At 40.6% G+C, this 25,732-nt stretch overlaps 1 protein-coding gene across 2 annotated transcripts in view; it reads right to left on the bottom strand.

Annotated features, from left to right (window-relative positions):
- The window catches only part of LOC149820900 (Cox19 family protein (CHCH motif)), a 28,894-nt gene extending 6,033 nt beyond the window's left edge, over positions 1-22,861 (bottom strand). For both annotated transcript variants that reach the window (XM_089982773.1, XM_089982774.1), the window contains exon 1: positions 22,722-22,861. In XM_089982773.1, the coding sequence (XP_089838899.1) occupies positions 22,722-22,813 (92 nt within the window). In that variant the 5' untranslated portion in view covers positions 22,814-22,861. The remainder of the gene's footprint in view (positions 1-22,721) is intronic.
- Between the last annotated feature and the right edge of the window lie 2,871 nt (positions 22,862-25,732).

Genomic DNA, 25,732 nt, shown 5'->3' with positions numbered 1-25,732 from the left:
TGGATCTGGGTATTGGGTCCGGTCCCAGACCCGATGCCGCTCCGGTGTGTTGCTGGATCTGGAGCTGGTCATCCCGTACTCTCTAGGCTCATGATCTGGAATTGGACCCGCTGCTTGGGTCCGATCCCAGAGTGTAGATTCGGTCCCTGGCGTGGGTCACGTTGTATGGATCCGGGTCCATTCCTACTCTGCATCATTGGGTCCGATCCCCAGAGTGTAGATCCGGTCCCCATCGTGGGTCACGTTGTATGGATTCGGGTCCATTCCTGCTCTGCATCATTCTCCCCTGGTTGGGAAAAGTCGGCTCTGACGACTTGTTGTCTCCACAGTAAGCAATTAGATCAAACACAGTAGATATAGGAGAATGGTGCCAATCTTCAGGCAGTTCAAGGAGGTAAGATCGGTTTAACAGGCCCGCAAGCCAGGGAAACCCGACCTCCTTGGTGGGAAGAAGAACTATCTTATGCCCCTTAAAGACAAATGTGTACGTGTTCCTATGGCCATCATGGGTGGTCTTACGGTCAAACTGTCAGGGGTGTCCCAGTAGGATGTGACACGCATTCATAGGGGTCACATCACACCACACTTCATCGTGGTAATGCTCTCTCATGGAGAACCGGACCAGACACCTCAAGGTGATAGGTACCTCGTTCCCTTTCTTAAACCATGCCATCTTATAAGGTTTGGACAGTTTTTCCGTTTTTAAGTTCAAGGTGGACACGACACTTTCAGACACCATATTCTCGCACGCCCCGGTATCAATAATAACATCACACACACGCCCCTGACAGCTGCACCGGGTTCTAAAAATATTATTACGCAACCAGTTTGTCGGTACTGACTCTCGGGATGTAGTCAAAACATGATAAATGGTTAACAAATTTTTGATGCTACCATCGAACTCTACGACTTTTATCCCATCATCACATTCAACAGGCGACTCGCCCTCGCTCTCACTATCGGACGCAGACTCAACAATGCCCTCTGCTAGATGGGTGTTCTTACTCATGGTGGGACACTTGGACACAATATGACCTAACTCTTGACGCCTAAAACAACGAACGATGGACTCACTGGGCTTACCCTTGGATCTGGTGTGGTACGCGGGTCCAGACTGATTGAGTTTGCTAGGGTTGACTCCTGGGGTGGACTTTGAGTCTTCTTTCCTAGGGGAGCTCGCTCCCCTGGTTGGGAAACTCGACTTGGGTTGACTGGACTGATCACTACGGGATGTCCTATGTTTTTGCCTCCTTTTCAGTTTCTCCTCCACATTCATGGCATAACTACTTGCATGATCCAATGACTCGACTGTGATGCAATTGAAGTCGTCAGAAATAGCAGGATATAGACCGGAAATATACCTCGTGACCTGCTGGCAGGCGGTCTCCTCGATCTGCACTCATAGGGAAAGACGATGGAACTCAGCGGTGTAATCCGCCGCAGTATTGGTGTCTTGAGGTAGGGTCAGGTACTCTTTGTAGGCTCTCTCGGCGTGATCTGACGGCACGAACTTAGACTATATCAACCGCTGAATCTCTTCCCAAGTTTGTACGTGCCCTAATCCCTGTCGCTCCCTCGACCTCTGCAGCTCAACCCACTATGTCTGCGCTAGGCCTCTCAATCGGGTAGAGGCTAGGGAGACATGACGGTGCTCGGCAACCTCGTGGTAGTCGAAGAAGAACTGGACGGCATATGACCAATCGAAGAACTGCTTCGCATCGAACTGACTTGCGAACTCTAGAAGCTCCAACTTCACCCCGTACGTGAAGGGGCGCTCTGGTGCTCTCTGCTGACTGGCCTCCACCATGCATGCGGGGTATTCGTTAAAATATGTAATCTCATAGACAGCTCGTATCTCATATATAATCCCACAGACAGCTCATGTAATCCCTTGTAATGTTTTTCTTTCTTTTAGTTAGTTTAGTTCTAGTTTAAACCCAACTAGAACTCACTTAAAACCCAATTTTAGGACACCTTTAGGCTTCACCTTTTTGACTAGTCAAAAAGGCCTTTTTGACCAAGTAAAAAAGGTGTCGCTCAAGGGAGCCGTTGGGAGTCCAATGATTCCCTTGAGGCTCCTCTCCCCTTCTATAAATATGGGGTTGTTTCCCCTTGTAAAGTAATTCTTTGTTCTTTGTTCTTGTGGGAGTTCTCTCCCAAGTTTATGAAATCTTGTTCTTCATTTTATGTATACCCTTTTTTTGGGTATTGTGTATGAGTGTGAGCTCTTTTGTGTGAATGTCTTTGTTTCGTAAATCCTCTTTGTGAGTGTTGAAGAAACAATCCTTGTTAGGGATTGCTACATTCTTTCATGGTATCAAAGTAAGGTTGATAGAAGCAATCAGTCCGGAGTTCTTCTTGTGCATTGGGAAGCATGCCATTCGTGTTTTTATCAAAGGAAAGAAGCCTCTTTGAAAGGCTAGTTGTGTGGAGCCTTGGAAGCTTGGAAGACTAGATATTTTTGCTCCTTGTGGTGGTGTATTTATCTCTTTTTCTTTCCTTCTTTTCCCCTTCTTCCTTTCCTAAGCTTGTAAAATGGATGACAATGATAATGTCACCATTAAACCCATAAAACTCAATGATTCTAACTATGTAACATGGGCTTCTATCATGAAGCACCTCATTTGGGGAAAGGGGCTATGGGGATTAGTGAATGGAACCGATGAGGAACCTAAACTAATGCTCACTAAAGAAGAAGGAAAAGAAATACCTCTTTCGGAGGTAGAAAAAGTTAAAGCCGTTTCCACTTATGAGAAAAAGTGGAAAGAATGGAGAATGGGTCACAACAAAATTATGTCTTGGCTCATATCTAGTGTGGATATAAAGAAGTGTTCAAGCCTTGCGAAGTTTGAACACGCTAATGATGCTTGGGACTATCTCAAGAGAATGTATGCTCTTAAAGATGTTGCCCATATATGTAATCTTCAAGAAAAGGTTCGCAATATGGTTCAAGGAGATAAAAGTATTAGAGAATACTATAATAGCTTGTCCGAGCTATGAGAAGAATTGGCTCTCCTTGAACCAAAGTGGCATTGTCCACAAGATATAGAGCTTCGCCAAAATCAAATAAATGCGGAGCATTTTTTTCAATTTATTAATGGTTTAAGACCAAAATTTGAGACAACCAAGTCCGCTCTTCTTCATCGAGGGAAGGTTCCCTCTATTGAGGACACAATTGAAGAATTGAGTATGGAAGAAAACCGACTGAAGAAAAGAATCTCAAAAAATGATGATGACTCAGTTTTAGTTGTTTCAAGACCAGGGAATCATGTTCGTCGATATAAACCTCCACATTTTGGAAGAACATATGATGAGAAATACGGAAGTAAGGTGGAAAGAAAAGAAATAATTTGTTATTATTGTCGTGAACCTGGGCACGTCAAGACGTACTACCCAAAGTTAAAGAAGCCTTATGAAAAGAAGGTTGCTACTATTGAAGCCCAGCAAAAGACAAAAGAAACATCTATTGGAAGCATGTCATTATTTAAGCTACTGGAGGCATTTCAACCACTTCTTAAAGGAGCTTCCCCATCTGCTGGAGCTGCGGTCTCTTCAACAAGCATCTCCGATCCAGGTAAACCTCTTTGGCTTCTTGATTCTGGTGCATCTTTTTATATGACCCTTAACATAGAATTATTGTCTCAATATCATAACTCAAGTGGTTCAAACGTTTTGACTGCCGACGGCACTTCTCTTGAGATTAAGGGAATAGGATGTTTTGAAAATTCTTCTCAAAACTCAAACAAATTTCGTGTTCCAAAAATTAGATATATACCTAAACTTAATTTAAACCTTTTATCCGTATCTCAGTTAACTAATCATGGGTGTAATTTTTTCTTCTCCTCTCGTGATTGTCGAGTACAGGATCACCAGTCAGGGAAGTTGATTGGGGAAGGCCATAGAGAAGGAGGCTTGTACTACATGGATTTTTTGGATTTTCCCAAGAACACAATGTGTTGCAATGTTCAAAAGTTGGATTTGGATCTTTTGCACAAAAGATTTGGACATCCTTGTATATCCAAGATTCAACACTTTCCGAACATGAAAAAAATTTGTAATTTTGAAACTTTTACATGTGAAAATTGTATTCTTGGAAAAATGAACAGATTACCTTTTCCGGAAAGAACTTTTGTTTCTACACGACACTTGAGTTGATTCATTCTAATGTATGCGGTCCTACACCAATTATATCAAAAGGTGGGTTTGTTTATTATATTATCTTTGTAAATGACTTTACATGACACACTTGGATTTATTTTCTTAAACATAAATCCGAAGTCTTCTCGCATTTTAAAATCTTTCATAATATGGTCAAAAATCAATTTAAAGAGGACATTTCAATATTTCATACCGATTCAGGGGGAGAATTCCTATCAAAGGAATTCAAAGATTATTTAAAACAATATGGAGTTATACATCAAAAGTCATGTCCCTACACTCAACAACATGGCCTAGCTGAAAGAAAGCATAGGCACATTATTGAGACAACAAGAACCCTCCTCATATCACATTAAGTACCAAAAATTTTCTTGGCTGAAGCAGCCTTAACTGCTGTTTATCTCATCAATAGGATGCCCTCTTCGTCGTTAAACAATATTTCTCCAATCGAAAAGCTTCTTAAACAAATTCCTGATTACTCCAGGTTAAGGGTATTCATGTGCAAATGTTTTGTATTCTCAGATAAAAATGATAAGCTTTCCTCTCGAGCTATTCCTTGTGTCTTCTTAGGATATGCAAGTCATCAAAAGGGTTATAGATGTTTTGACTTTAGAGATAGCAAATTATGTCTCAAGAAACGTATCCTTCTTAGAAAATGAAAGTCCATTTGAAACCAAAGCATCTGCAAAAACAGATGAGTATTCCTTTCTATTTGATTTAGTCTCAAAGAATGAAGAATGTAACGTTGAGCAAGATGATCAAAGTGATATTTCTCCTATTGAACCAATTAGTGATAACCAAGAGTTCATTCAATATTCTAGACGAGGAAACTCAGAAAGACCATGTGCCCTTGAAAGATACTTTGTAGAATCAGAACCCAAGATGTCAACAAGAAAATCTACTAGGATCTCAAAAATTCCTGAGAAATTTGTGTCATATAAATCTTTTTCGCCAAAATTTCAAGCCTTTATAGCCTTAATTCACTCCTATGAAGAACCTCCCAGTTATGCTATAGCCAAAACTCAACCGGAATGGGTAAAAGCCATGCAAGTGGAATTAGAAGCCTTAGAAAAGGCAAATACTTGGACTATACAAAGACTTCCGCCTAACAAGAAACCTATTGGTTGTCGATGGGTTTACAAAGTAAAGACTAAAAGCGATGGCAGTCTTGAGCGGTTTAAGGCTAGATTAGTTGCCAAAGGCTACGCTCAAGAATATGAAATAGATTATGAGGAAACCTTTGCTCCAGTAGCCAGAATGACCACAGTTAGAATCCTAATCGCCCTTGCCTCTATAAAGCAATGGTCCATATATCAAATGGATGTTAAGAATGTGTTCCTAAATGGTAGTTTAACTGAAAAAGTATACATGGATCCACCACCAGGAATTGATGTTCCTAAATGAAAAACTCTCCGTCTAAATAAAGCCTTATATGGACTTAAACAAGCTCCGAAGACTTGGTATGATAAATTTAGCAAGGTGATGCTTGATTTTGGTTTTCAATCTTGTCTTACTGACACTGCTTTGTTTGTTAAGAATTTTAATGCAGGTATCATTATCCTCCTTCTCTACGTTGACGACATGATCATCACTGGCAGTGACAAACAGGGAGTGTGCAATATTAAAAAATTTCTCAAAACTCACTTTGAAATGAGTGATTTGGGTTTCTTAAAGTACTTTTTTGGTATAGAAGTTGTTTATTCTTCTAGAGGATATTTGCTAACACAATCTAAGTTTGCTTGGGATATTGTTGTCAGGTCAGGCATTTCAGATGAAAGACGTGGACACTCCAGAAGTTGTAAATGTCAAGATGAAGAGTGATGATGGAGAACCTCTTGAAAACCCAACTCCGTATAGACAACTCGTCGGAGCTTTGTCATACCTTTCCATTACAAGACCTGACATTGCACATGTTGTCCATACAGCCAGTCAATTTCAACATGCTCCAACCTTTGTCCATATGGGAGCAGTTTTGCGAATTATCAGATACATTAAAAATTCTATATCTCGGGGTCTATTTTTGTCTGCTTCTTCTAATCTCAAGCTTCTTGCTTATACTGATGCAGATTGGGGAGGTAATCCGAATGATCGTCATTCAACGACAGGTTTTTGTGTCTTCTTGGGGGAATCGTTGATCTCATGAAGATGTAAGAAGCAACAGAAAGTATCCCTTTCATCAACAGAGGCTGAATACAGATCAATGGCTACTACAACTATGGAAGTAGTCTGAATTCGACGACTGCTTTCCGACATGGGAGTTGAAAGTTCAGAAGCATCCAACATATGTTGTGACAACAAGAGTTCTATCTACATTGCAAGCAATCGGACGTTCCACGAACGTACCAAGCATATAGAAATGGATTGTCATTATGTTCGGGAGGAATTCTTGCGCGGCACCATCAATCTTCCCTAGGTTGCTTCAGAATATCAGCTGCCCGATTTCTTCACCAAGCCTCTTGCTGCTCCTAGATTTCACATTCTCTTAGGCAAACTTTCGGTTATCCAACCGTAAGTTTGAGGGGGTGTTAAAATATGTAATCTCATAGACAACTCATATCTCATATGTAATCTCATAGACAGCTCATGTAATCCCTTGTAATGTTTTTCTTTCTTTTAGTTAGTTTAGTTCTAGTTTAAACCCAACTAGAACTCACTTAAAACCCAATTTTAGAACACCTTTAGGCTTCACCTTTTTGACTAGTCAAAAAGGCCTTTTTGACCAAGTAAAAAAGGTGCAGCTCAAGGGAGTCGTTGGGTTCCCAACAACTCTAATAGAGCCGTTGGGAGTCCAATGACTCCCTTGAGGCTCCTCTCCCCTTCTATAAATATGGGGTTGTTTCCCCGTGTAAAGTAATTCTTTGTTCTTGTGGGAGTTCTCTCCCAAGTTTATGAAATCTTGTTCTTCATTTTATGCATACCCTGTTTTTGGGTATTGTGTATGAGTGTGAGTGCTTTTGTGTGAATGCCTTTGTTTCATAAATCCTCTTTGTGAGTATTGAAGAAACAATCCTTGTTAGGGATTGCTACATTCTTTCACTCGTTCCAAAAAGTATCATCGTTCCACACTGCTCCATCATCGCGGTTCTGCTCGCCTGACTGCTGGTGCTGTTGTACCCCGACGACGTGTGGTCGACGCTCCGGTGGCGCCGGTCCCTACTGGATCTGCCTTGGTCTGGCGGGTCTGTGGGCGGGAGCCATATGTGGTCGGCGTTGTGGCACCAGGATGATAGGAGGTCCAAGGTAAGGTGGATGGCTATGTCACAGGGATTCAGGTAGCAGGGTGTTGCACCCGCGTCGACGCGACTCAACGCGGGTGCGGGTGAGGCACCGGGTGCGGTCAACCCGATCCTGGATGCGTTGACCGCACCCAGGGTCATTTTGGTCTATTTTTTTGGATTTTTTTTTTTAAAAAAAAAATTGCCCTACGAAATGGCTGCAAAATTTTAAAAAAAAAATCTGATGACAGTTGCTCGATGTTGTTGCTCTTGTTTTATAAAGGGGCACTTGTGTCCACAACATCTGACGAGCTTTGTTGGCATCCCATGCTATTCCTGCCTCCAACAAACAACAAACAACGACAACAACTACGCCATCATCCCAAAACAATTGGGGTCGGCGATATGAACCAAAAAAGAAAATCATTCTGGGTCTTCCACATGAATCCTTCTCCTCCAATCATTTTTATCCAATGCCATGTCCTCGGTGAGGTTCAAAGCATTCATATCCTTTCCTATCACCTCCATCCATGTCTTCCTAGGCCTACCCCGACCTCTTTTAACTAATATATTTTCTCATTTCTCCATCCTTCTAACTGGAGCATCATTAGGCCTTCGCCGAATATGTCCAAACCACCGTAAACGATTCTCTCTCATCTTATTTTCAATGGGTGCAATGCCTACCTTCTTACGTATCTCCTCGTTCTGAATCTTATCTTTTATTGTATTTCCACACATCCATCTCAGCATGCGCATCTCAGCTACACTCATTTTTTTAATATGATGTCTCTTGGCAGCCCAACATTCCGTACCATATAGTAAAGTGGGCCTAATAGTCGTCCTATAAAACTTTCCCTTCAACCGCAATGGCATTCTACGATCGCACAACACTCCAGTTGCACTTTTCCATTTCATCCACCCAACCTTTATCCTATGATTTACATCTCCATCAATTTCTCCATACTTTTGAATGATAGATCCCAAATATTTGAAATAATCATCCACCGGTATTTCTTGCTCACCAAGCTTCACTACACTCCCATCACTACTTCGTTGCTTACTAAACCGACATTCCATGTATTCTGTCTTACTCTTACTCAACTTAAAACCTCTTGCTTCCAATGTCTGTCTCCATAATTCTAACTTAGCATTAACCCCAGCTCTAGACTCATCAATCAAAACAATATCATCAGCAAACAACATACACCACGGCACATTTTCTTGAATTGATCTCGTAAGCTCATCCATCACTATAGCAAATAGGAAAGGGCTTAAAGCAGATCCTTGATGTAACCCAACCGTTATAGGAAAATTGGTTGTCACCCCTCCACAAGTGCGGACATTGGTTACTACTCCTTCATACATATCTTTAATTATACTAATGTACTTGAGAGAAACACCTTTCTTCATCATTGTCCACCAGAGAACGTCCCTAGGTACTCTATCGTATGCCTTCTCCAAATCAATAAAAACCATATGCAAATCTATGTTCCTCTCTCTATTTCTCTCAATAAGTTGTCTAAGAAGATGTATAGCTTCCATAGTTGATCTTCCAGGCATAAAACCAAATTGATTCTCCGATATCATGACAACCTTCCTCAACCTAGACTCAATAACCCTCTCCCAAAGTTTCATAGTATGACTCATGAGTTTTATACCAAGATAGTTTGTGCAATCTTGTATATCACCCTTATTCTTATATAGAGGCACCAAAGTACTCTTCCTCCACTCATTAGGCATCTTATTTGTCCGCCAAATCTAGTTAAAAAGATTTGTCAACCATTCTAAACCTATTTTTGCCTCCAAAAAATTAATTCGCAGTGTTGGAAAACATACTGTTAACTTGGAAATGATGATCCATCTTCCTCAAAAATTAAAACCAAAATTCAAGAGCCTTTTGAAGTTTTTATCCTTCAACCATCCAGATCCTTCTTCGTCAAGGATTTTCTCTCTCCATAATAAATGATAATGGTGGTGGTAGCCTTGGTGGCTATTAGTATCCACTTTTCTCCTGACAAGATGGGTGCTCTAGCCGTAGCCTTTTGTAGACCTCTCTTTTCCACATGTCAAATCCAATAAATTTCTTTTAGCTGTCATCTGTGTGCAACTGTATATAAAATGAAATTTGAAGAACCCTAGGCAGTGGCGTGGCAGTGGAGCCGTAGGCCTCATGAAGACTCTCTCTCCAACAAACCACATCAAACCTTTCGCTTATATTTTTTTTCGTGAAGACCAGGGAGTTTCAGACATGATTGAATCATGACAGTCAGCAGAACGCAGCAGGCTGGGTCGATCAGATTGCCAATCATTTTGGTTCATCAATTTTGTCTCGTTGTGCCAAAGTACACAACAAGCAGAACGTGGGTAACAAGTCTTCAAACAAACACACCAGCAAAAAAGAACTGGACCCCCGACCCGCGCTGGGGGAACCCCCGGACCCCCTTATATATATATATATATATATATATATATATTTACATTTTTGCCCCTGCCGCACCCGGGTTTTTTGGAAGTGCTGAATCCCCACACCCGCACCCGCACCCATGTGACATAGGTGGATGGGTCTCGGGTTCTAGGTGGGTAGGAATGGCATAATATGGGTTTGGGTTAGGATACTGGAGTTGGGTCGGATACGGTAATGGATTATGACTCAGGGTTGGGTTGGGTTGGTTCGGGTTTGGGTACAGGGTCTGGTTGGTATATTGTTGGGTTGATTCGCCCGATGGGATGTGGATTGGGTCTATTCCTAAACTACTCGTCGAACCCAAATGTGGATATGTTGGATCGAGGATCGAGTTGTAGGGATAAGAGGCTTGGTTTGAACTCGATCCACGATCCATATGATTATAGATCTGGTTTTGACCCGGCTCAAATCCAAACTGGAGCTCCGTCCGGGTTCGATACGGGTCTGGGTCGGCATTGGATCTATTTTGGGGCTCAAAAATAATAGGTTGGACCTGGTTCGGGGCAGTCCGCGAACCGGGCCGAACTGGATAGGTTGGGTGAAGGGGTTCGAGACCCAGACCCGCTCCCTGAGACCCAACGGATGGTCCCAGTGAACCGGGTCTGTGTCCTGTTGAGGTGAATAGTGGACCGGACCCTCTTGGGTTCAACCCAATCCCAAGAGGCCCACCTGCTCCCGCTCGCGGATGTTCTGCCACGGGGCCTCCTCGCACGGGATCTGGAGGGCAGAGAGGATCCTTACCGGGTCAGGTTGACAAACCCAGGCCTGGAATAGGACCCAGCGTGATGCTGGGGTCCTGCAGACCCGGCCCGGTCTGCGGCGCAGTCCCTGCATATCGCTGCCACGAGCCCAGGCCTGCGGCTGGACCCAGCGTGACGCTGGGGCCCTGTAGTCCTGGCCCAACCTACGACACAGCCCCTATGAGTGGTGGAAACCACGGACCTAGGCCTGCGGTAGGACCCGGCGTGACGCTGGGGTCCTGCAGGTCCAGCCCTGCCTGCGGCGCAACCCCCGTGACTCGAGGCCAGGGCAGTACTACACCCGCGACGTGGGGCTGCCCTACCCTATTTTCCTGGTTCAGCTGGAGGGTACCAACCGCGTGTGACGCCGCTGCTGTCGAACCCGGGAGTCGGGGGGGAATGTTGGTTGCGGGACAGCAACACAATCGGGTTGAAAGGGCGTCGACTGGACTGCTTTCGCGCCTGCTACGACCTCCAACTCAGCCCCCATCCTTTGTCGTGAAGTCGCGCATGGCTCCACCGGCGACTCGTCCTTCGACCCCATCAAGTTGGCGTGATATGCTTGCCACATCCCGGCTGATACGCAACACGTTTTTCTTCATCTTCGTTATCATCTCCATCATCCGCAATATTGGGTCTGTGTTGCCGGCATCCTCCTGCTCGATTTCCGTCGCCAGATCGCCCCTCACCTCTGAAACCATCTTGCTGACGAGGGAAAAGGCGTTGGCTCTGATACCACTTTGATGCAGCGGAGGAATCAGTCGTGAAACACCAGTCGACTGAAATGTGAAGATTGATCTTTCCAGATCGTGTGATGTACAAATTTAGAGAAGAGACCCCCACCGATAATCAGTAAGGTTGGTCTTGCTTTTATTGCAAAGGTAATTTAAGATGAACAAGTAGCAATGAAACGAATGACAAACTGAAATAAAATAATGCAAAGGGGAAAAAAAACAAGCAATAAACAAAGGGGAAAATTGCTGATAAAAAAAAACAAATACGGTTGCTGCTAATGTTGAATATTTTCTGCCCTGCGCACAAAACCCTAGAGGGGTTTTAAAGGTTTTTGGCTGGATCTGGGTATCGGGTCCGGTTGCCGCTCCGGTGTGTTGCTGGATCTGGAGTTGTCCGTCCCGTACTCTCTAGGCTCATGATCTGGAATTGGACCCGCTGCTTGGGTCTGATCCCAGAGTGTAGATCCGGTCCCCGGCGTAGGTCACGTTGTATGGATCCGGGTCCATTCCTGCTCTGCATCACCTGCCCAGTCTGCATCTGTGTAGGCCAATATATCATATTCTAATAGGTCAAATATCCATGGCTCTTCAATAAATCCTTAAAGCTACTTCCTCTACATCGGGTGCGGCCATTGCGCCTACATCATCGCCCGGTACGTACTCTTGGATCTTAGACTTCGAAGCATCTTTTCATATGACCCCTCATGAAAATGCTTTAGTTGATGTTTGCACCAATTCAAAAGGCTCTTGTGTTTCTACGACCGATGGAACTTTTTTAAAAATTTCTAGTATTGGAACTCTAAACTCCAAAAATTATCAAAATCCTTTTGTTCCAAAAGTTAAAGTTGTTCCAAAATTAAATTTAAACCTTTTTTCGATCTCCCAAATTGCCGACCATGGATGTGAAATATCTTTCTCATCTAATGGTTGTTGTTTTGTGCAGGATCTCCGGTCTGGGAAGCAGACTGGGCAAGGCCATAGGAAGGGAGACTTCTACTATATGGATCATCTAAACCTTCTAATAAACTATTTTTGTTCTTATGTCCAAGAGAAAAGTATTGAAACTTGGCATAAAAGGCTTGATCATCCAAGTTATTCAAAAATGTATCTTTTTTCATTTAGAAACAAATTTTGTAAGGAAAAAAACATTAATTGCAAAGATTGTATTTTTGGAAAAATGAAGTCTATTCCTTTTCCAACTAGAACATTTCTTTCATCAAGACCCTTTGAATTGGTGCACTCGGATGTTTGGGGTCCATCTCCAGTCATGTCTAAAGGGGGTTACTCTTATTATGTCACTTTTATCGATGACTTTACTTGATATGTTTGGATCTATTTCCTTAGTCATAAATCAGAAGTGTTTTCCTTCAAAGAATTTCATATAAAAATTCAAAACCAATTTCAAAGTAATATATCCACTTTGAGAACCGATTCTGGTGGTGAATACTTGTCTAATGAATTCCAAAATTATTTAACACAAAATGAAATTTGTCACAAAAAATCATGCCCTAGAACTCCACAACAAAATAGACTAGCGGAAAGAAAGCATAGGCATATTATAGAAACCGCTAGAATATTGCTTGTCTCTAGAAATATTCCGAATTTTTTTTTTGCCGAAGCCGTCCTAACCTAACATACCTAATCAATAGAATGCCTTCCTTAAAATTAAAGAATGCCTCTCCTTATGAAAAACTTTTTAAATTCTCACCCGATTTCAATCGCCTTTGCATCTTTGGTTGTAAATGCTTTGTTCTCTTACATAAAAGAGATAAGTTGTCTCCAAAGGCAATTGCATGTGTTTTTCTAGGTTATGGAGAAAATAAAAAAGGTTATAGGTGTTTTGATTTAAAAAATGACAAGCTTTATGTTTCAAAAGATGTAATTTTCTTAGAAGATGAGAATGGTTTTGAAAAAATAGAAAAATCACATGAAATTGATTATATGTTTTTACATGATCTTATTGATGACATAAATGATGATTCTATGGATCATCTTGAAAATATAAAGGACACTTGTGAAGTGTCCAATTTTGATGTGTCACCACCAAGTGATGGTACTAGTAATGAAAATATTAATGTTTACACCCGAAGAGATCAAGAAAGGCCTATTAGTGCCTTAGAGAAATTCTCTCGAATTTCTGAATCTTCAGGAGAGCCCCCCCATTAGGCGCTCTTCTAGAGAATCAATACCACCCAATAGGTTTGTATCCTATGAGTCTTTAGCACCCAATTATCGGGCATGTTTAATAACTTTACATTCATATTATGAACTATCGCTCATTATAATCAAGTTAAGACTCTACCGCATTGGGTTGAAGCAATGAAAACAGAATTAGATGCGCTAAAAAAGGCTAATATTTGAGAAATAGTCAAACTCCCTCTGCATAAAAAACCTATTGGATGTCACTGGATCTTTAAAGTTAAAACTAAAAGCGATGAATCCCTAGAAAGATATAAAGTCATGTTAGTAGCGAAGGGATATTCGCAAGAATATAAAATTGACTATGAGGAAACATTCGCTCTTGTAGCCCGAATGACTAGTGTTAAAACTCTAATAGTTGTCGCATCAACCAAAAAATGGCCTATATATCAACTCGATGTGAAAAATGCATTTCTAAATGAGAATTTAAATGAAGAAGTATATGGATCCACCACCCGGAATTAATATTGGACAAGGTCAAACCTTTAAACTTTTAAAAGCCTTATATGATCTTAAACAAGCCCCCAAGGCTTGATATGATCGTTTTAGTGATACCATGGTTAAATTAGGATTTCATTCTTGTTACACTGACACTGTTCTCTTTGTTAAAAGTGCAGGTACTAGTATTGTTATCTTATTACTTTATGTTGATGACATGATTATCACTGAAAATGATCAAAATAGCATTGTTGATGTTAAAAACATGTTAAAAAATAATTTTGACATGTCTGATTTAGGCTTCCTTAGATATTTTCTTGGCATTGAAGTCGTATATTCTTCTCAAGGATATATTTTGTCACAGATGAAGCTTGTTGCAGATATATGTACTAAGTCTGACATTTCAGATGATAAAAAGGTAGAGACTCCAGAGGTCATTAATGCCAAATTAAGGTTGGAGGACGGGGTTCTTCTGGAAGATCCCGCACCCTACAGACAACTCATTGGATCTCTCACTTACCTGACCATCACCAAACCAGACATCGCTCATGCGATTCACTCTGCAAGCAAATTTCAGCATGCTCCTACAACTGTGCATATGAGCGTCGTGCTCCGGATCATCTGATACATCAAAAACACCATAAATAAAGGGATATTTCTATCATCATCTTCTTCCTTAAATCTTTTTGCTTATACTGATGCAGATTGGGGAGGTAACCCTAATGATAGAATCTCAACTACCAGTTTTTGTATCTTTTAGGAGATTCTTTAATTGCCTGGGGATGCAAGAAGCAACAAAAAGTCTCGTTATCTTCTACTGAAGCTGAATATCGGGCTATGGCAACCACAACAATGAAACTAGTTTGGCTTTGCAGTCTTCTCAAAGACATGGGGGTTGATATTGTTGGAGCTTCAAAGTTATGTTGTGACAACAAGAGTGCCATCCATATTGCAAGCAATCACACCTTCTATGAGCGCACCAAACATATCGAGATGGTCTGTCATTATGTTCAGGATGAATATTTACGATGAACAATTACTCTTCCATATGTCACTTCAAAATATCAGTTGGCGGACTTCTTCATTAAAGCCCTTCCTGCTCTTCGCTTCATGTATCTTCTTGGCAAACTTTCTGTCATCTCCCCGTAAAGTTTGAGGGGTATATATATATAATACCTGATAGGGGTATTTATGACTTTTCACATAGTTATTTTATAAAACAACTATTTCTTTTAAATTAGGTTTTTTAATTCTTTTTATTTTTTATTTTTATTTTTCTTATTTTTGTAAAAGCCAAAAAGGAGCCCCACCATAGAGTCGTTGGGCCCCCCCAACCGTCACAAATGTGACCATTGGGGGATCCCAACGACTCCATGGGAGCCCCTTTTTGGGCTCTTCATTTGAGGCTCTTGGTCCTTTTTACCTTGATTCTTTGTATATATAGGAGTGACCCCATTTGTATATTTTATGCTTGAGAGCTCTCTCTCTCTCTCTCTCTTTATCAATAAAGAGACTTTTATATTTTGCCTTTCTCAAGGCTTGTGTATGTGTTGTCCCTTAGTGGACTTGGCTATTCTCTTTTGGTTGTCCATTGTAGGACATTCCAATTGCTTATAGCACTCTTTATATTTCCGCATATCTCATTACACAAAGACCCCTCACTTTATATTCTGGAATGGGGACGCATTATGCATGTGCAGATAAATTGAGCATACAAAATGCAACCTTTAATAATTGGATCTCTACAGATAGAGATATAGGTCAGCCTCTGCATGATTACAAGGAAAAACACCCTTATACTTTGGTCATAGAGGCTTTTGAACTTTATGATCTGGATCAATTTGTCAGGAAATCTCACTCTTTTGACTTGTTGCTTATGAGGCCAGACTGCCAATGAAGATTAACATTTAAAATTTTCTGTCTAAGGCAGATAAAATTAATAATAAATAACAAATAAAGTCATCATCATCCTGCAAATTCAAAGATCAATGAACTCTGATTTGGCAATTCACTCATAACCAATGCATAATAAAATCACAATGAAAAATTAACTTGTGAATATCAGAGAAAAAGGCATGGAAGGCAATTAGTGTACCCAAAAAAAAGCAGACTCAATCTAAGAAATCAGATAATAATAGGTAAGAGTGGTTTCCTATATAATTAACTCATTACATGCCTGCCTTCTTGAAAGTGACATCTATTCATGCATATAGTCCCTAGGGTTAGCAGGATTAACATGTGTTGAAGCCAGTTGCTTCAGTTTTTTGCTTTCACAGTACATTGATTATGAAATGAGGGAGGATCAGGTGCAATGTGATTGCACAGTTTGTGTGCTGCTGCACCTGATCACCCTCCATGTTTTGGATACAGCCTGCCAGCTGTGGGGCCAACAGCAGATGGAGGGTGACCAGATGCAGCAGCACACCAAAAGTGTGAAATCATATTGCACCTGATCTCTCGTAATCTTGCTACTAATTTAAATATCAGTTTCTTTTATAGCCAGTTTTACCAAGGAAACTTTCTTCAGCCAAGTTATACTAAAAAGAGATGAATATAATATACCAATATAATAACAAAGAATCACAAACCAATATTTCTTCTAGATGAGACTAAATCCTTCTCCAAAGCAAGAACTGCCTTGTATGATAGGTAATAGAAAAAGTGTTTACAATGGCCAAGAGAGAGGTGATACAGAAATTCATAGTTCAATGATTCAATACCTCCTTTAATGAACTTTAGAATTTATAATTAAGGAAAACCAAAAGTATATGATTCATTCAGTCTACTATCAAACCTTCAGGAGGCTGTTACCAAAAGGTACCAGGAGTCCCCAAATTGTCTAATACTCGAGTAGGAGCAAGAAGTCAAGGGCTACAGCAGCAAAATTTGTTCTTAAACTCACCATCTTAGGCAGAATATCCCAAATAAGTAGCATGAATATATTCGAGTGCAACTTCATTCAACTTTTCCTTCACAATGGACAGCCTGTGATTGGGCAGCCAGTCTCCTCAATCCTGCAGTAGGGAGTACCTACTTTCATGATGCTGTATTGATAGGTATGCAAACTCATTCCAGGTTAACTTTGTCCTTCATGACCTAGACCACCTAAACTTCCTCCTAGAGAGCCCTTAACCTACCGTTCCATTCATCACACATGAATTCAGATACCAGAGAGGAGATTAAAAGCCTAAGTTCCCACAAAGCATCGAGTTCATCAACCGTATAGCCGATATTTAAATTCTAAATTCTTCAAAGAGATCCATCAATTTTGCAAAGAAGACTCTTTACTTCACCCTGTTGAGAGGCTGAGAAATTAAGCAAGATCCATCAGCAAATAAATTCCAGTTTCCAGCATCATTTGAAAAGTGAAGGCACAACATTGAATGATATGAGGAAGGGTGTGTTTAAACTATTACAATCTTCAGCTTCTAGTTCAGCAATCCTTAAAAGATCTTCTTTCCTGGATGAGACTTAAGCCCAGTTTTCATTCAACTTAGGCAAAATATCCCAAATAAGTAGCATGAATATATCAGAGTTCAACTTCATCCAACTTTTTCCTCGCAATGGACAGCCAGTGATTGGGCAACCAGTCTCCTCAATCCTGAAGTAGGGAGTGCCTACTTTCATGATGATGTATTGATAGGTCTGCAAACTCATTCCAGGTTAACTTTGTCCTTCATGACCTAGACTCCCTAAACTTCCTCCTAGAGACCCCTTAACCTGCCCTTCCATTCATTACACATGAATTCAAATACCAGAGAGGAGATTAAAAGCCTAAGTTCCCACAGAGCATAGAGTTAATCAAATATATAGCCAATATTTCAACTCTAAATTCTTCAAAGATAGCCACCAATTTTGCAAAGAAGATTCTTTACAGCACTCGGTTCAAAGACTCAAATTAAGCAAGATCATCAACAAATAAATTCCAGTTTCCACCATCATTTGAAAAGTGAAGGCACAACATTGAATGATAAGAGCAAGAGTGTGTTTAAACTATTACAATCTTCAGCTTCTAGTTCAGCAATCCCTATAAGATCTTCCTTCCTGGATGAACTTGAAGCCCAGTTTTCATTCTGAAGAGAATATTCATCCAGTTTCTGGACATCTAATGAAATAGATTTCATTACAGTTTCTGGATGAACCATTAGCAGGTACGGTACATTCATCATTTTTATCATGTCATAGTAGCAAAGGAACCAAGGTACATGTTACAAAAAATCATGAAGGGCATAGAGTATGGCTGGTGGAGTCCATTTCATTGATGGGATGGTATACCGAAAACTGCAAACTGTGGACGAGATTGATAATTACTTGGTTGATAGAAAATGAAATATTATAATCCTAACAAATTATAAAAGATGGCGTGCAACCATTCAGCCAGCAATTGAAGGCAGCAGACGTTATATATGTTAGAAATACACGTCTTATGTTGTAAAGGGCATTCTTGTAATTTCCTGTAATATGTTTTATTCTCAATATATAAGCCCAAGAGGCGTCCCAGCCAGGGTACGACCTCAGTTATTCTCCTATCTCTTTCTTTCTCTCTGTTTTCTCTATGTAGCAGCCCACGCATGTTGAGGGACTCAGCAGCCTTCACATGGTATAAGAGCATGTCGAGGCGTAATCATCAAGTTGTGTTCTTCCTCTTTCTTCCTTTGATTCTAAATTTGATTTCGTCAAATCAAATTTCATCCTCTTCCTTCCATAAAAATCGATTTGATCATATTGGGTCAAATCTTTTTTTTCTTTTCTTAAAATCGTTTTAGACATCTTCCTTCTTTTCTTAAAAATCTATTGTTCTTAAAATCAAATCTGGTTACGTCAAATTGATTTTTCCCTTTCAGCAGCGTCAAATCAAATCTGATTATACCAGATCAGATTTGCCTCTTTTTAAATCTCGATTGTTTCTTTTTTTCTCTAACATCAGATCTGATCGTTCCAGATCAGATCTTATCGTTCAAAGTCAGATCAAATCAGATCTGATCGATTTCTTTGAAAATCTTGACTTGTTTTTCTTCAAATCTCTTCCATTAATTGTCCTTTTCTTTGCCTATATCGTTGAATCAAATCTGAATCAGATCCCAAAAGGCTTCTAAGTTGATTTGTTCAGATCTGACCTAACCCATCATCCCAACGTGAAGTCTCCTTTCTTACTTTCACATTTGTTTCTTTTAAAACTCAAACCAAGGTTTCGAACCAATGAAATTCCAGTTTTCCATCGGAAAATATCGAATAGTCATTAGACTAAAAAAAAAATCCGAGACCTGCGTGAAAAGGGTTCGGATTCTGGGATTAGCTTAAGTATTTCAAATTCAGATTTCTTATTCAAGATTCTGATTTTCGTTTGAGTCGTCATCACTATTCTTCTTATTTCAATGTCTTCCTCCCAAAGCAGTAAGTGTGAAGTTAATCGAAGATGATCCTCAAGACTCTCTGATATCTCATCCAGAATAGTTCAGGAGTCTTGTTGGAGACCTTCAGTATCTCACCTTTACGCGGGCAGACTTGGTCTTTGCTACCAATCAAGTCTCCCGCTTTATGCAGTCTCTTCGTCACACTCACATGGAAGCAGCAAAATGGATTCTTCGTTATGTGAAGGGCACAATTAGTGATGGTTTGGTTTATAGAAGACATCCTCCTAGCCTTTCTACCGGGTTAGATCTTATTATTCTTGCCTATTCGGATGCGGATTGGGATAGCGATCCGATTTCTAGGCGTTCTATCACAGGTTATGCAGTCTTTTTGGGCCAGCATCTCATTTCATGGTCTAGCCAAAGGCAAAAGACCGTTGCCCGATCCAGTACCGAAGTGAAGTATTGTGTGATGACAACCGTCACAACAGAAGTGTTATGGACCAAGCATTTATTGGTCAATCTATGTTGAAGGATTTCACGTTCTCTTCTATACTATGATAATAGAAGTGTGGTTGCTATTGCCACCAATCCAATGCAACATGGCAAAATGAAACACGTGGAAATTGATGAACATTTTGTGAGCGAAAAGGTCGAAAGTCAAGAGATCCATCCTACGTATCTCTGTGGTGAAGATAAAGTGGTAGATCTCTTCACCAAACCCCTTTCTTCATTGCATCAATGGTTTCTTAAGAGCAAACTATCCAATGTCATTCAGCACCCATGCACAGTTTGAGGAGGGCTTATAGAAATACACGTCTTATGTTGTAAAGGGCATTCTTGTAATTTCTTGTAATATATTTTATTCTCAATATATAAGCCAAAGAGGTGTCCCGGTTAAGGTACGACCTTAGTTATTCTCCTGTCTCTTTCTTTCTCTATGTTTTCTTTGTGTAGCAGCCCACGCAAGACGAGGGACTCAACAACCTTCATAGTATAAAAACTCTAATCAAGCATGTTACCTGTTACATTGAGACAATTCCACTAAAAGACCTTTTTAGCCTTTGTTATATACTAAATTTGTATAGATTAGGCAACAATAAGTAGTGGAACGATAAGCCCCCTAATTGGACCCCATTATGCTGTTATATCACTGTACAATGTGCTGTCAATCATTATAATGGAAAGGAGGGGACTGAAATTCCCCGAGTGACTGTAAAAAAAATAAAATAAAAAGATTCATTAAGAAAAGGGGGTTCTTCTATCAATCTAAATATGATCAACTGATCTGTTATGGAGATGCCCAATATTTAAGAGCAATTAAACTCACTTTAACTCAGCTAGAGGGCACCCCACCTACTTCACCAACCCTTGGTCTAGACCCTAGTCCTGAAAACTCGTCTCCTATAGCCTATGCAAGACCTGACTCATACCATGGTTACCAGATCCCAAGATGGAACCTTGAAACCAAGACTCTTTTTATCCAACCGATATCCCTTAAGTGTTGCCTTGATAAGTGAGTTGTCTCAAGAGTCTACACCAATGACGTTTGTTGGCAAAGAAAAAAAGTAACATGTATGCAGGAAGAGTATGACGCTCTAATCAGAAATGAAACCTGGGTCCTAGTCGTTGTATCACCTACCCATAACCTAGTTGGGTGTAGATATATCTATAAGATCAAGAAGCATGATGATGGGTCTATTGCCAGGTATAAGGCCAGACTTGTAGTTAAGGGGTACAACCAACATGAAAGAATCAACTATTTTGAAACCTTTAGCAACCTACTACTATTAAAACTGTCTTGTCTCTTGTCGTGAGCTTTGGCTGGGTCATACATCAATTAGACGTGAACAACGATTTTCTGCATAGGTACCTTCAGGAAGAAGTTTACATAGCTCAACCATAGGAGTTTGAAAATAATCAGTATCCTAGCTATGTTAATAAAATGAATCGAACTTCATATGGGTTAAAACAAGCTCTCCTGGTTTGAACGGTTGCATAACTATCTCATCCACCTAAGCTTTGTTGAGCCAAAGGCTGATATGTCTCTTTTTCTTAAAAGAAATAAAGAATTCACATTATTTATACTTGTATATGTGGATGATATCATCGTGACAGAAAACTCTCGTGTAGAAGTTCATAACATTATCAATAAGTTTGGAAAAGAATTCTCTATTAAAGTTCTTGGGCCTCTGCGTTTTTTTCCTGGGGATTAAGACAATTCCTTTGTCAAATGGATTGATTTTCCCTCAAAAGAAATATATCCTAGATGTGCTCAAAAGAAGCCAAATGCTAGAGGCCAAACCACTAACTACTCCAGCTCCAAGCTGGAGTTATCGTTGCCTTATCCAAGTTTCAAGGAAAACCATTAGCTCAATATCGATCGATAGTTGGGGCACTCCAATATATCACATTTACACACCCAGGTATAGATTAAGCCATCAATAAAGCCTATCAGTTTATCCATGCCCAAGACCACTGGAACCATGTCAAGAGAATCATTCACTATCTCAAGGAGACAGTGATGCACGGTCTTCATATTCAATCCTTACAACTATCAGGTACACAAATGGTGGCATATGGACACCTTACCTTCAATGGTACAAACTTAATTTCTTGGAACTCATCCAAGCAAGAGACTGCTGCCAAATTAATAAAGCCTGTCAGTTTATCCATGCCCAAGACCACTGGAACCATGTCAAGAGAATCATTCACTATCTCAAGGAGACAGTGATGCACGGTCTTCATATTCAATCCTTACAACTATCAGGTACACAAATGGTGGCATATGGACACCTTACCTTCCTTGGTACAAACTTAATTTCTTGGAACTCATCCAAGCAACAGACTGTTGCCAAATCAAACACTAAGGCCGAATACAGAGAAGAAATTATTAATCGGTAGCTAAGTTGTTGGCCTGCTATGTTTTATCCTATCAGTTAGTCAATGCAGGGCACGCACCCGAATAAGCTGCTGTTTCCATCGTGAACTAGAAGAACAAGAAGAAGAGGAAAACGCCAACGTAGCAGAAGTACCACAGTTGATAAAGAATGATCTCTGATCACACCATAAGCGTGTGATGGCTGTTGGTTTGTGCGCAAATTGTTTCAAACATCAGGAAAATCAAAATCAAGTACTCTCTAGAGAGAGAGAGAGAGAGAGAGCATTCACCATTCAACATTACCAAAATACATCCAACACAATATTGGATGAGAGAGAAACAAAAGAGAAACATAAGAGCAAAACAGCCACAATCTAGATGGTGATTGTGCATAGTTCAGAGTACAAGCAGAGAGAGAGAGAGAGACCAATGAAGCAACTAACCATGCCTACGGCCCCTAAAAACTTTGGGAAACAATCGAAGGGGAAAAACTATAGTTTATATGTTAGAACCAATCGAAAGGGGAAAGACAGTTTCTCACCTCTGAGGAATGAAATTGTTCTTTGTAAGACATGACTGAATGTCACAGGCCTCTTTCTTGCAAGGTTCCGTATCCTTCTTCTTCCCCCACATAATCTCTCTCTCGACGAGATCAGATACCACACTCCACAGAGACAGTCTGCGTTTATTTTCGGTCAGCAAGGCCGGCGAATATTACAGAAAGGCATCTAGAAGTTACTTGAGAAGAAGCCTAACTTTTCGCCTGTTCCATTTCAACGGCCGCTTGTTTTTTAATTAAAAATGAGGAGCAGAGATTTTTTTTTACTAAACAGTGGTACCAAGGTGTCCAGTAACAAAAACTAAAAAAAAAAAAAACTTAATCAATGGATTTCGTGTCAGAATCTATGTATAACGTGTCAATGGGACACGTGAATATTTACGTGTAAAAAATGACGTGTCCTATGAATTAGCTCTTACCTTAGTTCTTCCTCCCCAAGGTCTTTCTATTTGTTCAACAATTCAGTTTGTACACATCCATTTCTTCACGTTCGATGCTCGGCCCAGCTTTGTATAAGATAATGCTAAGAAGGTTATACGTTCCCCCCCTCTCCAAACCCCCCACTCCCCCCCCCCCCACCCCGACGCATTGTTTGCTACAGTGCATGTTGGGGTCCCAATGGGCGCAGCGAGAAAGGAATCCTCCCTGAAGAAGGCCATGAACACCAACCTTCTCTTTCTACCTTTGTGCACATCCAACATATGATCCTCCACTGCTCCATTAAGCATTGACTAACCTGCACACTGACTGTAGCATGGTTCAACTTGATGAGTTGTGGAGCCTGATTCAGAATTTTTGCCCTTGGGGGGTTCGGGCGCTCCCCCAGCGCGGGTCCTGTTGCGTGTTCAATGGGCAGGGGTCGAGGGGGGGGGCGCCCCTGGTGGGGGCCTCTGGGAGCCAGCATCCCTCAGATTTTTTTTTTTTTGGGTCTTGTATAATTTTTTTTCTTTTTTTTCCTCTTGTAACTGTCGAAAAAGAGCAATAAAGTTTTTTCTCTGGGCGGCCATGGCTTTTTACTCCCTCTCAGATTTAAGGGAAGGTTTTTCCATGTAAATTTGTGTGTCATTCTATTTTCCTTGATCGTTCTTGTTTATTGTTTTTTTCGGTTGTTTCTTGCTCACGGTTTTCGTAACACCCTTTTCTGCCATTGGTGTCATGAAACGACGATTCTAGAAAAGGACAAAATTTCTTTCTTTTTTTCGCTACGCGATTTACGAAAATCGTGTTGCGATTTATCTTTTTTTTGCAACGTGATTTAGCGATTTATGAACATCACGTAGCGATTTGCAGGATTTTTTTTCGCTACGCAATTTTCGTAAATCGCTACTTGATTTAGCAATTTTTTTTTGTTACGTGATTTTCGTAAATCGCTACTCGATTTAGCGATTTTCCATTTTTTTATATGCGATTTTCGTAAATCGCTACTCGATTTAGCGATTTTCTATTTTTTTTGCTATGCGATTTTCGTAAATCGCTACTTGATATAGCGATTTACGAAAATCGTGTAGCGATTTATCATTTATTATTTTTTTGCTACGCGATTTTCATAAATCGCTACTCGATTTAGCGATTTGTTAGTTTTTTTGCTACACGATTTTCGTAAATCGCTACTCGATAGTGATTTGCCATTTTTTTTTGCTACGCGATTTTCGTAAATCGCTACTGTGTGTAAATCGTGATGCCGAACTCCGCCCCCCTTGAGCACGATCTTCGTCGTGATCAGGTTGTAGTCGTCAACCATCCTGATGATAGTCTTGAGATCCGTGATGGGGAAGCCGGAGAGGAACGTGTCATTCCCGACGTTGGCGAGGAGGTGAGTCCTATCAAAGAGCACAACACCGAAGGTCGAGATGAGGACCTCGCAGTGCCAGAATCCAACAAATGCCCGCCAGGACTTGAGGGTGTGAATGCCTGTGTTGAGCAGCGTCAAGGTGTCCTGGAAGCCATAGCTCTGATCGAAAGTATTGCCGAAGTAGGGATAGACGGATTGTACTTTGAAAGACTCCGTTGTAGGTGTACTGGAGGAAGATTTCGTTGTAGGTGTCCCTCGAAGGCAACGGAGGGACTGCCGCAATCGGTTGCCCGCTGGACGAGGGCAGCATTCCGCCCACTGCTAGCAGGAAGAAGATGACGATCGTCATCAGATCGCTGGCTCTTTGCCTCCCTTAATTTTTTCTCTAGAGTGAGAGAGAGGGTTTTACAGTGTTTCACAGAGAAGAAAGAAGAATAAGATGACGACGAAAAGTTCAAACGAAAAAGAAAGAGAAAGTGTTTCAGGTTCATTTCGTTGTTTGGACTTTGAAGAGTTAACATCATCCTTGACTTTATGGATGGATGACATTTTTGTTTTTTTTTAACCATCGTTTTCCTTTTTTTTTAATGAACATTTTTGTCATTTTTTCAAATTGTCGTTTCGTAGCAAGAATACCAAGAAAGGGTACTTAAGTCTTTGCAACCGCACCGGACTCTGATGCTACGTTGATGCCAACACACACGAGAATACGAGCCCCACATGCTTATATATGCGGCGCTCATTCGAACCCCCGAACATGCATTGTAGCAAACAGTGCATCTTCGGGGGAGAACACACAACACCCGTGGTTCATGGTGAGGGGACGGGAGTTCTTGGTGGAGAGCATCCTTGAAGACTGATACATGAAAAACAAAATGAGCAAGACAGTTATGGGTTTATATTTCGTAGAATCGATTGTACCTGAATCTCATCATGAGAATTGTTTTGACATAATCTAATCTCACGAATGTGTTCAGCATGGTCGATTTAGTAGGAATCTGACTCTTGAATAATCTTTTCTACATGGAAAAATGTTGAAAAAACATGTTTATATGAGTCAAAAAAAAATCAATGCCTTCATTGATTTTTTGATCGTTGAAAAAAGTGTCGGATTCTAATGATCCAAAAGTTGGTTTTCACTAAACAAAACCTATAGATCACATCTATGGTGTAAGACGTTGATAAAGGCCCGCAATACCTT

The sequence above is a fragment of the Nuphar pumila genome, chromosome 12 (genome assembly GCF_984573655.1).
Source record: "Nuphar pumila chromosome 12, dmNupPumi1.hap1.1, whole genome shotgun sequence".
Classification (NCBI taxonomy): domain Eukaryota; kingdom Viridiplantae; phylum Streptophyta; class Magnoliopsida; order Nymphaeales; family Nymphaeaceae; genus Nuphar; species Nuphar pumila.
This window is presented reverse-complemented; position numbering and strand designations above follow the sequence as displayed.